At 37.8% G+C, this 16,684-nt stretch overlaps 2 protein-coding genes and 1 long non-coding RNA gene across 3 annotated transcripts in view; 2 read left to right on the forward strand and 1 right to left on the reverse strand.

The window, feature by feature from the left end:
- LOC137487230 (uncharacterized) overlaps nucleotides 1–16,684 on the forward strand; it is a gene marked incomplete at its 5' end in the record, with an annotated part of 37,534 nt that overhangs the window by 10,017 nt on the left and 10,833 nt on the right. The window contains 2 exon segments of the mRNA NM_001441603.1: nucleotides 16,181–16,268; nucleotides 16,368–16,450. Of these exon segments, the coding sequence (NP_001428532.1) occupies nucleotides 16,396–16,450 (55 nt within the window).
- Nucleotides 593–15,977, forward strand: si:dkeyp-97a10.2 (the record flags this gene model as incomplete). Its single annotated transcript, NM_001441602.1, is given in 5 exon segments — nucleotides 593–676; nucleotides 9,458–9,781; nucleotides 11,030–11,269; nucleotides 14,821–14,899; nucleotides 15,483–15,977. Coding segments are annotated over 5 exon segments (732 nt in total). The 3' UTR covers nucleotides 15,523–15,977.
- On the reverse strand, nucleotides 6,324–8,943 carry LOC147840456 (uncharacterized). The gene is made up of 3 exons (XR_015512310.1): nucleotides 7,946–8,943; nucleotides 6,789–6,937; nucleotides 6,324–6,571 (listed from the first exon to the last, which is right to left on the reverse strand). It is a non-coding gene; the product is annotated as an uncharacterized LOC147840456 (long non-coding RNA).

A 16,684-nucleotide genomic window follows, 5' to 3' on the forward strand; every position in this document is an offset into this window, starting at 1 on the left:
AACATTATTTAATTTATTAAATTTCCCATTAATTGTATTTTATTAACATCTACCCAACCCAAACCGTTACAGTAATGTAAAAACAGTAGTTGTACCGATTAGTATTTGTTTTGTTTTGTTTTTTGTTTTTTTTTTATACCCAATAAATTGCATTGTATAACGTCTACCCCTGCCCCAACCCTACACCTAACCGTCATAGTACTGTAAAATATTAATTATTGTTTTACAGTGTCACAAAAATGATGGTGACGTACGTATGCGCAGCTGTATCCTATCAAGACTTTACCTCAATTTTCGACTCCACCCCTGAGCACTGGCACAGGTAGCGCGAAATGCTTAGTGTTGCAGCCGTACAGTGGTTTAAATGGAGTTTAACTGCTGAACGACGGAAACATCTCGTGTTTGTTTTGCCGATGTCTCGCAGGCTAATAGTAGCGAAAGTCGGTAAACAGTGAGTTTAAACTTCAGGACTCGAGGTAAAATGGTTTATTTGAACAATATGGCCATTATTGTATCCTAAGTTATCGAAGTAGCAGTCAGTAGGCTATTATTTGACCGTGTGTTTTTAGTTAGCGAGTTAATTAGAAGGCAGCTTTTCTAATCTCTTATCTGTAATTTTGGCAGGTGATGGGCTCACTGATGCTGGTCTGGACTCTGTCTGCCGCAGTTATTCTGAGTGAGTTTAATGTTATTCAGGGGAAATCTGAAACCTGCTTTACCAGCTGACGTTTGAGACTCTACTTTCCAGAGAATCTACATTGTTATATAACTAAACATGAATTGAACTGAATAAAAAACAAATAGCTAGTCTCATCAAATGCATTTTTAGCAGCAAAACATAAAACTGTATGCATTTGGGCATTGTAGCGATGTAGAAAAAATATAAAAACAAACGATCCAGATTAAATGCTATGTGTAAAGCATTTAGTGTTTTATTAATGTAATCAATATTTTCAAACGGGATTATGAAGTTTGAACATATCAGCTTGTTATTATTATTAGGCTCATATTATATACAGGCCTTTTGGAGTGACTAAATCATCCTCAAAACCACGTTAAGATGCTTCTGTTTAAGCACTAATTTCAAAGTAATAATAATGCTGTAATAAATGGGATCACTGTTTTACTACCGATTGATTTACGGAACAGTTCTTGTCAGCCAAAACAGTCTGAACATCTGTTGTTCTTATTTTAGAGACTAAATTACATTTATTAATATGGCAAGTTTTTTATTTTTCATGGCAAGTTTATTTATATAGCACATTTCATACACAGTGGCAATTCAAAGTCCTTTACATAAACAAGAATAAAAGAAACAAGTAAAAAATAAAATAAATAAAAACAAAAAATAAAACTGATTAAAAAACATAAAAACAGGTAAAATGTGATGTAAAAGAATGAAGAAGAAGAGAAAAACATAATAGTGCGATCTGTCGGACGCAGCACAGTGCTCATACAGTAAAGGCACAGCTAAACAGATGTGTTTTCAGTCTTGATTTGAATGTGCCTAATGTTGGAGCACATCTGATCATTTCTGGAAGCTGATTCCAGCAGCGGGGGGCATAGTGGCTGAAGGCAGATTCACCCTGCTTTGACTGAACTCTTGGAACTTTTAGTTTATATGATCCTAAAGATCTGAGTGATCTGTTGGGTTTGTATTCAGTGAGCATATCTGTAATGTATTGAGGTCCTAGGCCATTTAGTGATTTATAGATTTATAGACCGATTATAGAATATAATTGTTTTTAAAATCTAAATGGCTTCAGATTAGCTCTAACAAAATAAATGTATAATTTAAGTTATAATATTTAAATTAAATTAAAGATAAACTGTAATATGTGGATGTATATTAGAGTGAAAATAAACCGTGAAAAAACTAAAACCGCTCCTGTTTTTTTTTTTTTTAAATAAACCCACCAAACCAGGGGTGGCCAACCCTGTTCTTGGAGAGCCACCTTCCTGCAGATTTCAGTCGCAACTCATATCAAACACACCTGAACCAATTAATTAGGACCTGAACACCACGTGATAATTACAGGCAGGTGTATTTGATATGGGTTGCAACTGAACAATGCAGGAAGGTAGATCTCCAGGAACAGGGTTGGCCACCCCTGCACTAAACAGACAGATAAAAATGTAGTAGCAACACAAATGCACACCCTGAGCAGTGCACACTATATGCACACTATGTTTGTTTAACAAAGAAAGACAGGTGCATTATGATACGACTGAGATGGAAAACACAGACAGACTGATAAAAGGAGGAATGTGTCCGTTCAGGTACAGACAGGGCTTGACATTAGCCCCTCCAAATGCAGGTAGATTTCAGCTGTGGCGTGTTATACAGCCGCTTTCACTAGCCATTTTGGCTGGTTGAAAATAATTTTTGAATTGACAGGTGGTAATTATGTGTGTAACTTATCTTTATTCATTTACTGTATAAGGGTGTCACGATCCTCGAAATCCTCGATTCGATTACATTTTCGATTCTAAAGGCACGATTCGATTTGATTATGAATAATTAATTAATTAATGACCAATTAATTATTTGTAGCCTACTGTTTAAACTACCTGACCTGCATGGTCTTTGTTTTCCCATAAACAAATCATACAGTAAATGAATAAAGGCAAGATACACACATAATTACCACCCGTCAATCACTTTTTCTGCGGGACTGGTGAATAGGCAGTGATCTGTGTCCTTATAATGGCGTCGGTAAAAAAGACCCACAACCAACAGGAACCAGCCAACAGTATCTGAGGTGTTCGCTAAAATGACTAAGTACAAGTGAGTGAAAGATTGAAGCAGTCTACTGATCCTCTGACTGCCTGAATCTGCTGTCTCGAGCGCATGGCTGTGTGCGTCTGTGTCTGTGCGGTCACGTGATGTGCATTTTCAGAGGTAGAGGAAGGAGGGCTGCTCAGAAATGCTATACGCCACTGTGGATGTCAAATCGTTTTTGTTCTAAAATGCCATTTAAAAACAAAGACAGTGTAAACAGGGCCTGAGTGTGAACTTTTCGCGAGCGGATTTGCAACAGGGGCGGGCGGAGGATCACGATGCCGGTGTTGTCTATTGGACGAACCGTACGTAATACGTACATAGCAGAGCTTGCAAAACTGTTTTTTTTTTTGTCGACAACACAAACGTTGTCAACATAACTCACTGGAAATCCAAAATGCTTACACACCGGCGACCTCATTAAAAGAGGAGAGGGTTTAAGTTCTGTCGACGGGTCTCCTGCTTCAGCAGTTTAACAAGCACTTCAACAAGCCTGTTTTTTTCCCGCTTGGCAAGCCAAGCTGACGTGACATGGGGGCGTGGCAGCATCGACGATTCTATTTTTTGATTCGATAATTGAAATTGAGCATAAATTTCGATCGATTTCGATAAAAAAAATCAAAATTGTGACACCCCTAATACTGTATGATCTGTTTATGGGTAAAACAAAGACCATGCGGGTCAGGTAGTTAAAACGGTAGGCTACAAATTATTAATTCGTTATTAATTAATTATTCATAATTAATTAATCGCCTCCTATAACGACGATGCCATCGTCCGTCGCGATGTTTCATATTACACATCATACAACGCCAAATTGGTCGACATCGCACAACCCTAGCCCAGATGTGGCCTCAATATGGCACTGCTAGCGTGTTGCCGGCACTGGCATACATAATGTCAGCTGAATGTGGGCCATGCATGACAATGATGGCACTGCATGCATGACGGCAAACTACGTTTGGGCCAGTTGTGGATGGAAGGTGTGTGGCCAGATCAGTGTAGTGATTGTTCACATTGTTTAGGTAACATTATGCTGGGTTGTAGCTCAGTTTTTGGGGTTTCTGCCTAAAGTTTAAACATATAGCTGAGAATCAGTACCAATAATAAACCTGTTTTGGCCCACTTCAGGGCCAGTTAAGGGTGATACACTGGCTGAGATTTAAGCCGGTTGTGGCCCATGTGTGGCCCTTGTCTTCAATCCAGGTATGAGCCACTTCAGTACTGTCATTCTTTGCGGTACTTGGGCTGAGGGAAAAGTTATTGTGTGGTCCGGAGTTGGGCCAGAAAACATTTGCTATGTGGGATGCACATGTGATCTTAGAATCCAGAAGCAGCACGACTGACAAAAATAACTGTTTGTGCCAGCAAAAGAAATCAGGTGAATACCGAATGAGATCAGGTGCACGGTGAGACACAGGTGATTCTCACTTACGGACGAGGGCTTTAGTGTCACGCTCACAGCTGGTGTCATTTGCACAAGTTTTTAAAAAGCTTGCGCACTCCTCTTTCTTTGCATGAAGCAACCGTTCCTGGAAACGCAACTGGTGTGATCGGTTCTCTTTGAAGTAGACGGGAAAAAAAGTTATGCTTTCCAGAGCTCAAGATTTTTTTTGTAAGGAGCAGCAGTTGCTGCTTTCGCTTTAACCATTTTTTTGAACAGATTATTAATGGGCCTAACATTAACCATGTGCGCGCAATTATCCTTTCGTTATCACACACAGAATGTTTTTTCAGTAGCTTTCTTTTGCTTCATTTTTGATAATATATTTTAATTATCATCCTTTACAGTAACACTGCTTCAATAGGAGATTCCCTGTCCTTTTTTGTATAGTGAACTGGTGAAACATCAACAAAATTGTGGCTAGTGAAAATGACGAGTGGCTAGTAATGTTGGAAAACTACTAGCCACAGTGGCTGGTGATCAAAAAAGTTAATGTCAAACCCGGGGTACAGACATAGTAACTAGGAATAATAAACGCCAGAAAACAGTCAAACTACTCGCTTTACAAACAAGTGTGTTCATACAGACAAAGCAGACTCGTATAATAAGAAATACCAGTTTTCAACATCAAGCAGCATAATGAGCTGTTTTTAACATCTAAAAATGAATGGAGGTGAATGAGACTGGAAGTTTCGAACCAAAAAAATTCAAATGGCTGTGCCCGCTCAGTTGCAAAGAACAAGGTGAAAATTCAGAATAATTAGTTATGGAAACATAGTTACATAATAATACACGGATCAGCTGTACAGGAATATATTTCAATGAAAAATAGAAATCAAGAAGTCAGTTTATCTCTATAAACTAAAGATTATTAATTTAAAAACATCTTAAATGTGTACACCCCCCAAAAAACAGTGCATAAGAGTTAAAGGTGCAGTATGCAAGTTTGACACCCAGTGGTTAAACTAGGTATTGCACTCCTGGATCAAAACACATTTTCACTCCACCTCACTATCAAGCCTAAAGGCTGATTTAAGGCTGATTTTAAACAGTTGTTTTTTTTACTAAAAGCAACGGCACGTGATATAAGAAACATGTTCTATACTAAAAGGAGTTTTTGTCCTGACCAACACCTTTTATATTTAAATGTATATTTTAGAAATGGCTTCTATTTCTCACAGGTGAACAACTGGATAAACTATGATCACCTCAGGTGCACCGCATGTGTCAGGGTTCTGCCACTTTGGTCTTGTAAATTCTTGTTTTGGTGGCAGAGCTCTGACACTACTCCATGTCTGGTCCTGTTTCTTTCTCTGTGTGCGCGCGCCATCGTGGGTGTACGCAGAGTGTGCGCGCTGCCACTTGATGTGGCCGTGCACGCTCTGCGTCCCTCAGACGCGCGCGCTCTTGTACTAGTGTTTGTGTTTGTTCTGTCAGCAGCGCGCTGCTTTATTCTCGGCGCCTCCGTCTAGTTGGTTTCAGTTTTGGTTGGCGCTGAGATGAAGCATGTGCGTTGCTTATGTGTGAGCGCACGGTAAGGTTTTATCTATCGTGTGCTCGTGTCTTGCGTATCTTGTCAAAGCACGTGGCTTGGTGTTTACATTGTGGTCACGTGCTTTTGTCGTGTGCTTCAGTGTTGTGTTTGTTGTCATGAACATGCGGTTAATGAGTTCTCTCATTGGCTGCATGTTCTTGTTGTGTTATGTGAGCGCATGGCTTGTATTGTCTTTCTGTGTCATGCGCTCTCCCGTCTATTGTCTTGTCCCACCCTCCTTGTTAACCCATTATTAGTTAATTGTGTTCACCTGTTTGTGTGTTAATTTTCTACAGTTTATATACCCCTCACTTTTGCTGTCCTGTGCCAGTTCGTCATCACATGTTGTTGTTTAAACCTTTGTCTTGTCATGTTTCCAGTTATCATCATCGTTGCCAGCCGGCCCAGTCCTGTTTGTATGTATTTGTTTTGTTAATGTTTTCCCCCTCGGGGTAGTTTATTTTGCATTTTATTTTATTTTTATTTATTTTATTTTCCCATTTTTCCTGCACTTGAGTCCTCGCTCCTTTTTCCCCATTTCCCATTCACTCCCCTGACAGCATGTGCTTTATTCAGTGTTAAATGCTAATAATGTGAGTTTAAATACCATTTAGCATGACATTTATTGCCATACTACTGAAAGCAGCAGCAGATAGTTCACCTCAGATCTGTAAAATAAAATAAACTGTTTGAAATTTAACTTCAGAACTGTGCAAGCCAACACATATCCGTGATTCAGCATCTAATCTACATTTAATAATGTTCAAGAGGTTTAATATGTATTAATTAGATTATCAACCTTACCATTTCGCTGGAGTCCAGTGAGTGCACTATTCTGTGCTTCTGAATGGCTGTATTTACATTTATGTTGTGTTTCGTCTGGTGCAAATAGCCAAATTGCTTATCACTGCAAATCTCGATAAATAGAGTGTTGCTAGGACTCGTGGTCACAATGTAACCCGCTCACCTAATGTGTACATTTGTAATATTAATATAATTTGCTAAATAATAACCACCTCATGTTAAACTCTGAATCTGCGTCTCATTTTGGAGTCTGCTACTGTCCAATGGAGGTCACATTTCGGTCACGGACACATTCTCAGAGGGCCCTCATGACTGAATGAATGAAATACACGCTTTTCCACCAAGGCAACCCGGGGTGCTGAAATATAATTGGCTAAACTGTAGGGATGTAACGGTATCAGAATTTCACGGTACGGTAATACCTCGGTATGAATGTCACGATACGGTATTTATTGAATCATTTACAGGAAAAAAGAAAACTTATGAAAATACTCCAAAAAAGTGCCAAAAGTGTCAATGACATACAAATTAGCCATCTATCTGTAAGCTTTGAAACAGGAACTTCAATTTTAATAACAAAAAAATATTAAACCATGTAAAAAAATAAAGTTTCAATTTAGTATTGTTGAAAACTCATCTCATTCAACATTTAATCACTCACTCACTTAGATAGAGATGGGTTTAAAGGAAAATTATCATATAAATATAATCTGGTAAAAGCTGGTATCTCTGGGCATTTACAATGTCCCCTGCAACAGAAAAAAACCCTCTCATTTGGGACTGAGGTTTCTGGGACAAGAGGGATATGACTTGGCCCAGGTTGACAGCAGTGGGTAACGTTGTGCATTGTCTTTCCCCCACTTGAGAGGACAAACCATGAGTAAAATAGAGGTCTCATGTCTGCATCAATCTGAACAGTGTGCTGACAACACTGCTATTCAGTACGCGCGCGACAACACAGCTGATAAGAACTCGCGCGACAACATCGCTATTCAGTACGCGCGCGACAACACAGCTGATAAGAACTCGCGCGACAACACAGCTGATAAGAACTCGCGCGACAACACCGCTATTCAGAACGCGCGCGACAACACCGCTATTCAGTACGCGCGCGGCGTTTTCCAGCTCTTTTTTTATCCCCGCTTCTAGCAGCACATTCCATTTCCGCATTACTGGATCTGTAGTGACAACAGACCGCAAGGGATGATGGTCAAGCATGGGCTGATGGGAATTGTAGTTTTCGCTACCTCCCGTTCGCTTCATTCGCCTGAGCAAATTTTCTCAGAAGACCTATAGTTTTACCGAGTCATGCGACTACGGTAATATCGAAAAAAATTAATATTGCGGTATGACGGTATTTACAATACCGTTACATCCCTACTAAACTGGCATTGGGCGGGTTAAAGAGACAAAAACAAAGACAGCTCAGACAGACGTAAGTTGAGCTGCTGGCCTCACTAACACCACTCCCAATAGCAACCTAGTTTTCTCATGTGGTCTCCCATCCAGGTATTGACCAGGATCAGCCCTGCTTAGCTTCAGTGAGTAAACGGTATAGGGATGCAGGGTGATATGGCTGTTGCACCATAAAATAGAGAAGTGATCTGGATACAGAAAATATATCAAAATTAAATAAATAAATACACTGTATTCACTTAAAATTGTAAAATTGTAAGGCAACTTGCTGCAGCACTTTTTTGTTGTTGAATCATCTTAAATCAAGTCAAGTGCAGTACTTGGGTTAAAAGTTGAGTCGGTTCAAAAAAAGCTGTGCAGCAGGTTTCCTTACAATTTTAATTTGAGTTAACTTTTTTACAATGTGCAGATACTGTAGTTAAATATTAGAATGCATTTCCCAAAAGGTCTTATGAGTATATAATATATAACTACATAAGTTTACATGATTTTCGCCAATCTTCGACTCAGTGATCGAATGAATTCTAAATCATTCTGATTATTTAAAATACTTTTTAAAATGGCAATTTTATCAGTACAGAAAATGTAAAAATAAAAAAAAAAACATTTATTTTAAAAAGCTAATTATATATTAGAATACATTTTCAAAGTGACTTATGAATTTTTAATACATAACTATTTTACAAGCTTGCATTATATTCAGCAACTCGAATGTATTTCTATAAACCTGTGATTATTAAAAATACGTTACAAATATGGACTTTCCCAGTACAGAAAATAGCAAAGGAAAATAAAAAAATGGCTTAATTTTTTAACACTAAACAAAAAGTTAACACCTTACAAAAAAAAGTTTACACTACTTTTCACATATTGCTACTTATGAACTTGTATTACATTTTAAAAATCTGCATTGTTTTTGCCAATCCTTGACACAGTAATTAAATATGTGATTGATACTACTTGAAAAATAAATATTCTCTCAGTATGGGAAATATAATAAGGACAATAAAAATTCTGCTGAATAATTTTTTTAAAAGATACTCGTTTACTCTGTTTTCCAATTATTTCTGAGTTAATTTTAGTGATAAAACTAATTTCTAAATCACTCTGAGATCATGGGAAATATGATGCCATTATTGCACTTTCAGGACATTTATTACATGCAGTTTTTGTCATGTGCAGTTATTGCATGAATCTTTCATTAAAAATTATGAAACCTTTTGTGTATAACAACTCTAATCGCATGCTAACTCTTCATATCAGCTAACATATTAATAATAACCTACTAATTCTTTTATAAGCATCATTTATGCAGTTATTGCATGTGTTTTTCATTGCAAATTATAAAAATGTTTGAATCTTCATTGCTAAAAATGTAAATGCTGTACTCACATGCTAACTCTTCATGTCAGCCAACATACTAATAATAACCTACTAATTGTTGTTCATAATCATCATGTTTTTTAACCATCATCAGTGCCTACGTTTCTTAATGGAGCAATTTCCATACACTTCAAGACTGGACGACTTCTTCACGTTGCTCTTGGGCAAACTCTTGTTTTGGAGGCCGTAATTGAAAAAAATCCAGACGACAAGATTGACATGGTGACTTGGGATCGTGAAAGCAAAGGTGTAAACGTCAGACTATCCGGGACTCAAGGAGGCCGAATATCTTTGGAGAAAGGAGATGCGCTTCTGCGGATCACTAATGTTTCTGAGGAAGACTTTGGTGTCTATAAAGTCACTGTTACTGACAGTAATGGATACCAGCAGTATGACATCATAGAAGTCCGGAAGATAGGTAAATGTGGTTTCAGACTATGCAAATGTTGTTCAATGAAAGACCTGTGCTGTTGTTCTTTTAAATATCTTTGCACGCTCACCCAGGGCTGGGTCGATCACTTATTTAAAATAAACTTGAGTTATTTATTTTTTTGATAACTTGTGAATGTAATCTGGATTACGGGGTCAAAAGACAAACTGTTAAAGCTCTTGATATAAAATTAATATATTTTTTCTTTGTACATGTCAAAATAGTACATTATCCAACCTAAACACACTCAAAAATGACTTGCTGTTTGTTCAAACTAATGGTGTAGAATTAGTTAAAACTACGCAAAGAGCCCATATTATGCATTAAAAAGGGTCATATAAAGGTCGCCACACAGGAATGAACCACCTGTTCAAGCATATGTTTTACGCAGTGGATTAGTTTATTTAATTCCCCTATAGCCCATGCGTTTAGAAAACTTCCATTCCCTCACCTAAAGTCTGTATCTACCTATAATATATATAAGATGCAGGCTGTAGCTAGGCAGGTGGCAGGCTGCAGATAGGTAGCTAAGTGGCAGGTAGGGGCGGGAACAGCTTACCTTGGTTCTGGCCGGCGCAAGTTCCCGCCCGTCACAGCGTCTAACAAAGGGGCGGGGTGCGTGGTGACGTCACCGGCATCCCCGCCCCTTTGTTTACACGGCGGGCGGGGGAATGCCAGTGACCGCTGTGTACGGATAAAATCAGCGGAGCGGGGAGCGCTCTCTCTCCCCGCTCCGCTGATTCTGTCAGTGTACAGCGGTCGGCGCGGGCCACAACATATTGCACTGAGGGCCGCAAATGGCCCGCGGGCCGCAAGTTTGAGACCCCTGGTTTAGACTGTGGGAGAAACCGGAGCTCCCAAAGGAAACCCATGCCAACACAGAGAGAACATGCAAACTCCACACTGAAATGCCAACTGAACCAGCCAGGACTAGAACCAGTGACCTTGCGATGAGGCAACAGTGCTAACCACTGAGCCACCATGCCGCCCCTAGGTTTTATAGATTATGTAGTTTTAACAAATTTTAATTCGTTTGAACAAACGGCAACAGTAATAGTTTGAGTGTATATTAAAGTAAAAAGTAGTTTACTCTAATTACTTTATTTTTGGGATCCGATTACACATTCCAGATTAAATATAATTCATTACTGCCCAGCTCTGCTATAATTAAGTTCAAAGAAATGTTTATCGTGACAATCAGCTTGTTGAACAGGTTTATTCTTTATGTTCATGCAGTGAAGCCTCCGAGGGCGTTGGCCAAACGGGTGCTGGAATGTGTTTTGGAAAAACACGACATGCTGCAGTGGGACACCCCCCAATTCTCGTGGATGATTGATGGCATTACAGTAACCAATGAAACCACCCTGATAGCCAATGGTAGTAGACTTGATATCTCAGAGGTCAAGGGTGTGAACTACACCTGCGTCATTAAGAGCAGTCTAGGAACGGTGATGACGCATTATGAAATACCAAAAGGTAAGGATGTCATTTTTGAATAGTCATTTTCACCCCAAAATATTTGCCACACAATGCCAAATTATTAGTTACCCCTGTTAATTAACTGAAATTAACTCACAATTAGCAATTAATTTGTTCAATAATATAGACCTGATTATTCGCGTTCCATTAAATAATATTAAATCAGGGTGTCCGCGGGGTTATAAAAGGTATTAAAAGCCAATTATGAGAAAATTAAAGCCCTTAAAAGGTATTAAAAAGTCTTAAATGGGTTTTTTCGAGGGCTTAAATTTTGTTCAAGCATTGTCCAAAGTGTTTGACTCCAAAAAAGCATAAATATATGTATTTTTCTCCTAATATACAACAGCGTGCTCGATCCACACAATTGGTTCGGGCTGGGGCGCATCCAGCCCAGCTCCTCCGTCGGGGTGATATCACGTAATTTGTGACAAACGTGGGAAGGTGATGTGACTCTCTTCACATGTAGCGAAACCATAGAGCGAAACAGTCGGCAAAATGGGAAAATAAAAGTTTACATACTCCTGGTTGGAGAAAGACGAGTTTAAACCGTGGCTAAAGCCTGTCACTGAAAATAACCATTTATTTTGTTCTTTCAAGCTTTGTTAACAAACTTTATTAGCAACGGTTTATTAAGTTAAAGGTTTGATACTGATTAGAACTCGAAGTGGCGATGAGGTCTTAAAATATTCCTAGAAGGTCTTTAAAAAGTCTTAAAAAGGTATTATACCCTGTAAATGATTCATCTTTTGATATTAATTGTTACTTAAGTTTCAGATAATAACATTGTCAAAAAAAAGCATACACAAATTTGTTTCATATTGAAAAGGTGTTGGCCAATTATTCTAAAACGATCTGTATTCAAAATATGCATTGTTTCAACTCATTTTATGCATAAACTCTTTTGTTACATTTTGTGTTAATAATAATAATAAGTTTCTTTGGTTCTTCTGTGTTTTCTCCTACCCTCTATCACCACTTATATTTCAAATGTGTACTTCATAAGTTAAAAAATATGTATGTAGTATCCGTGATGTCACCTATATAGTTTTCTGAGGAGCACAAATGAAGCAACAAGTGGGCGTGGCCAACCTTCGCCATTTTGTTCACGTGTCATAGCGCCAACCGGGGGTTACGGAAAAAGGGCAAAGAGGTGGAGCGTGAGCTATATTTTGCTTAAACAGGTTTTCTTAAGGAGAACGCTAAATACTTCATAACCTGCGACTCGTTTGTGTTCTGACCACTTGTGCTTGGCTTTACACTATATCAATAAAGTGTTTGGACTTTTAAAAACACTGCTGTAACACATTGAGCCACTAAGCATTGTTCTTATGATGTTTTTCTACAGGCTAACTACTTCCAAACACTTCAAATAAAGTCAGTGATAGTAAATGCAGGGCTAATTATGAAATCCAGCATAACACTGTATGACAACTCTTCAGATGACTGTTCTAGAGCCTACAGCTAATCAATCTGTCAGATTCTGGAGTGCATTACAGCTCTAAATATAATCAGGGCTCGAAAATGCGACCATTTTGGTCGCATATGCGCCCGAAATTTTATCTATGCGACCTTAAAATATATTTGGGAGCATTTCTGCGAGTGCTTAAAATGGTTGTGTGCGACCAGTTTTTACTGCAAAATGTTCACCACATGTGCAGATTCGGGAGACATTCACGCAGAATGCATCTCTAAGCTGTTTGTTTGCACTTGGAACGCGAAACGCAGCGCTCAGGAATGGTTTAAAACAGTTGTCATGTCGACTTGCTGCAGTAAACAAATCCAAGTCCGTAATGCTTGCCCCGGCTTCGCGCTCTTCTTATTGGCCCACCACTGCTCTAGCACTGAATGATTGGTTAATATCAGCTATCAATCACTCAGTCAGCCCCTTCTGGCTTCGGATGACAGAGAGCTACTACCGCGGAAAACTAAAGCGCTAAAGATGAGATTGAAGATAACGCGGACAGATTTAGTTTTAGAAACCATCTAGTTACAAATAATGACACATCTTACTAGTGATCATGTGCTGAATGTTAATCCACCATCTACACTTTTCCAAGAGTAGAAGACTTCTGTTGGCTTCAAGTCCACTATAAAAAGTCTGTGGGATGGAGTTTTCAGATAACTTTTTGCCACATCTAGCACGAGAGATGATATGTCAAATTTAACATCACGTACACCATCGCAAACGGGCTTACACTGAGTAAACTAATATCGCTACTCATGAAGAGACCAGTATTGCTATTAACATGACGTATGCATATAATAAGGTACAGTATGTGTCAAAAGCATCAGTGCAATATCAGACAGCACCCGTGAGAACAGCACAGTTATATTGTTAATGGATTCATTCATGTCAAGCAGTGCTTGCAGGGCCGGTGAGCGCTCCGTGTATCTTTTGGTCACTCAGTTATGTTATAAAAATCTATTTTCTTGTGATCACGGGATTTTGTTGAGACATATTTTCCTCACGCACGCATATTTATATATATAAATATTTTTTTTGCTTGTTAGTTTGATTAGTGTTGATTTCAAATGCAATAAATATGTTTGTATAACACTTGTAGTAACGGTGCTCATAATTCGTGGGTGCGACTAAATTTTGGCTGATGTGCCTACATTTTTAAAGTTAGGAGCACCGGTGCTACCAAGCAAAAAGGTTAATTTCGAGCCCTGATAATTATAAATGATTTTAAATAAAAAAAAAATACATTTATAGAGATGGTATGTAAGTATATAACTTCACTCACCTGGGAAATGGAGGCCACGTGAATGGTTTGTGAGCACAATTAAGTGCACACAGCATCCCATATCATCTGATAATTGAAAGAAATATATTCAAAAGGTGATTGACTGTGTAAAGTCACATGAAACAAAACAAAAATACAATTAATATGCCGAATTCAGCAGCTAATCAGCCAGAATGATGTGATGGCAACCAGAGAGATCTAGCTGTCACTCAAGTGGCCACGCCTTTAATTAGGCAGACTTAATATAGCCAAATATAAAGGAAACAGATGAGTTATAAAAAACTTCATCCCCCTCACAGTTGTCATGAAGAGTAATATTAGCTGTATGAACCAAAATCTTTTTGTACCAGGCTGTAAACAGCTTTTTTTCTGCTGTAAAGTTGGCCATTTTAACAGTGGGCTAAATAGAAATTTGCTCTATTATGGAGCCAGGACTAGCGGAATTTCAATGAATTGCCGTTTCAGTTACTTCCGTATTGGATTCACAAGGGACAGCGGGAGGTTGCCAATTGGTTTACTTGCATTTTAGAATAAATGTTTACTATCTAATAAAGTCATTGTGACATCAAAATGTACAGTGTTTACTTTGCTATCACACATTGATAGTCTTTAGGTGAACAATTAATGCATGCGAGTTAATCCACTGAAAAAAAAGCAGCTACAAAAGTCACAAATCAAGCAAGCCAGTGTCGAGGAACAAATTCACCAATTGATGAAAGTGAAGGAATATACAGTGTTTTAAAAGTAAAGCCTAATGTCTGTGGCTGGTTTTAATGTTTATAAATGTGTTTTTTCCATCAGACTCTGCCCATCATCCCTGTTGCAACGGATTGATTGCAGTTGGAATTATAATTGCAGCATTAGTAGCAGCTCTGACCGGGTAAGACCATCAGTATGAAAGTAAATCTGTGATTATCATATTGAACATCCATGAACTTGTTTTCTACTGAAAAAAACTTATAGTACTAACACATTGATTAATTTCCCAAGGTTCCATCATGTTTGTTCGATTAAATACAGATTTTTAAAGTTATATAAATATATAATTTATATAAAAAGATAGCTCCCAAATTATATTAAGTGGCCTTGACTACTATGTACTTAAATCTAAAGTACAATGTGGTGTTATATTTATTTACAATATTGTGTTCATATTGTATTGGACAACACTTCTGGTGCTATTTGAGGGAGGATATGGTTATGTTTAGAGGGTTTAACTGTAGGTTTAAGTGTGAGTTAGGGTGTGAGGAAAGAATGAACAGTGTAATTATAATGCAATTACAGATCATTTTTTAAAATACAAGTACAATGTAAAGACATGTGCATTGGACCAAATGATACATTTAAATAGAAGTGCATAGTAATTAGGCCACTGAATATAAAGTCGGACCAGATGTACTGTAATATTTTAATATATATCACCTAGTCTGTTTACCAAGTTCACATAAACCTTTTCGTTTCAGGTTTTTTGTTTGGAAAAAAACAACAGCCCAGCCGTACTGATGCATCCACTCACAAAGAGATGACTTAAATTTAATTTCAATTTATTACTTTTACGAGAATTGTATATACTTGCATTGGTTTGTTTGTTTGTTTGTTTGTTTGTTTGTTTGTTTGTTTGTTTGTTTGTTTGTTTGAGTATTTGCACTTTTATATTATGACTGTAGATATGTGTAGCTCAGTTTTCAGTTTAAGGTTTAAAGGTTCTCAGGGAAAATACTTCATTGCTCTTGGTCTTTCCCCTTGTTTTTATTAGCATTTAAGTCAGCAAATTCAGATTTAAGTCAGCTTCAACATAAGCTGCTGAAAGAATATGCTTTTGTTTATTGTAATGAATAATTTGTACTGTTCATTAAGTTAAACTTAGTTGTCCTGTTTACAACAATGTAAATTATATTATTTGTTCTGCATATTCTGCTGTTGTTCAAGTTTATATGAAAAACTTTTTTGAAACTGCAGTTGTGTGTGTGAGTGTGTGTTTGATGCTGAAGGGTTTTCTCCATAAGGAAGATCTGCTTGTTGAAACAGAGAATAGTGGCTTTACTCCACAGGAAAGGGAAAAAGGAAACAGCTCAGTTTGGTCAACGCCTAAAGACCTTTTTACTTGGTCAGTGGAGTTCACAGATACAACAGAGCTGAGCTTCACAAACAACACGTGTGCGTGTGTGTGCTTTGGGAAAGCCTCGCTCCTGTGTTTAATGGGATTGAGCATTCTGGACACTAGCGTCTGTTTCAGGAGGTTATCAGAGGTGAGTTATGAACATTATTGCTCATAATGTGTGTGTGTGTGTGTGTGTGTGTGTGTGTGTGACCTTTACGCTGGTAATGTACTGTATGAAGAGTTTTAGTGCTGTTTTCTCTCTTTATGCAGGAATCATGGAGCCGCGGCTACAGAGATTTACCGCTGTTTTGCTGCTTTTTAAAGTCTGCTGTGAGTTCTTTATGCTGTTTTGTGGCTCTCGATTGGCCAGTTGCTGAATTCTGAAAACAAATGTGATTTTTATTTCATGATTCATGATTTCAAATGTTTTTATTTAACAAAGAAATCAGAAAAAGTATCATTTTTCATGAAATCAGGTAGCTGTTAAATATATATATATATATTTTTTTTTATTTCTTATTAATTATTTGTTTAGTTATATATCATATTTATTTATATATAACA

The sequence above is a fragment of the Danio rerio genome, chromosome 16 (genome assembly GCF_052040795.2).
Source record: "Danio rerio strain M-AB ecotype USA chromosome 16, GRCz13ab, whole genome shotgun sequence".
Classification (NCBI taxonomy): Eukaryota; Metazoa; Chordata; class Actinopteri; order Cypriniformes; family Danionidae; genus Danio; species Danio rerio.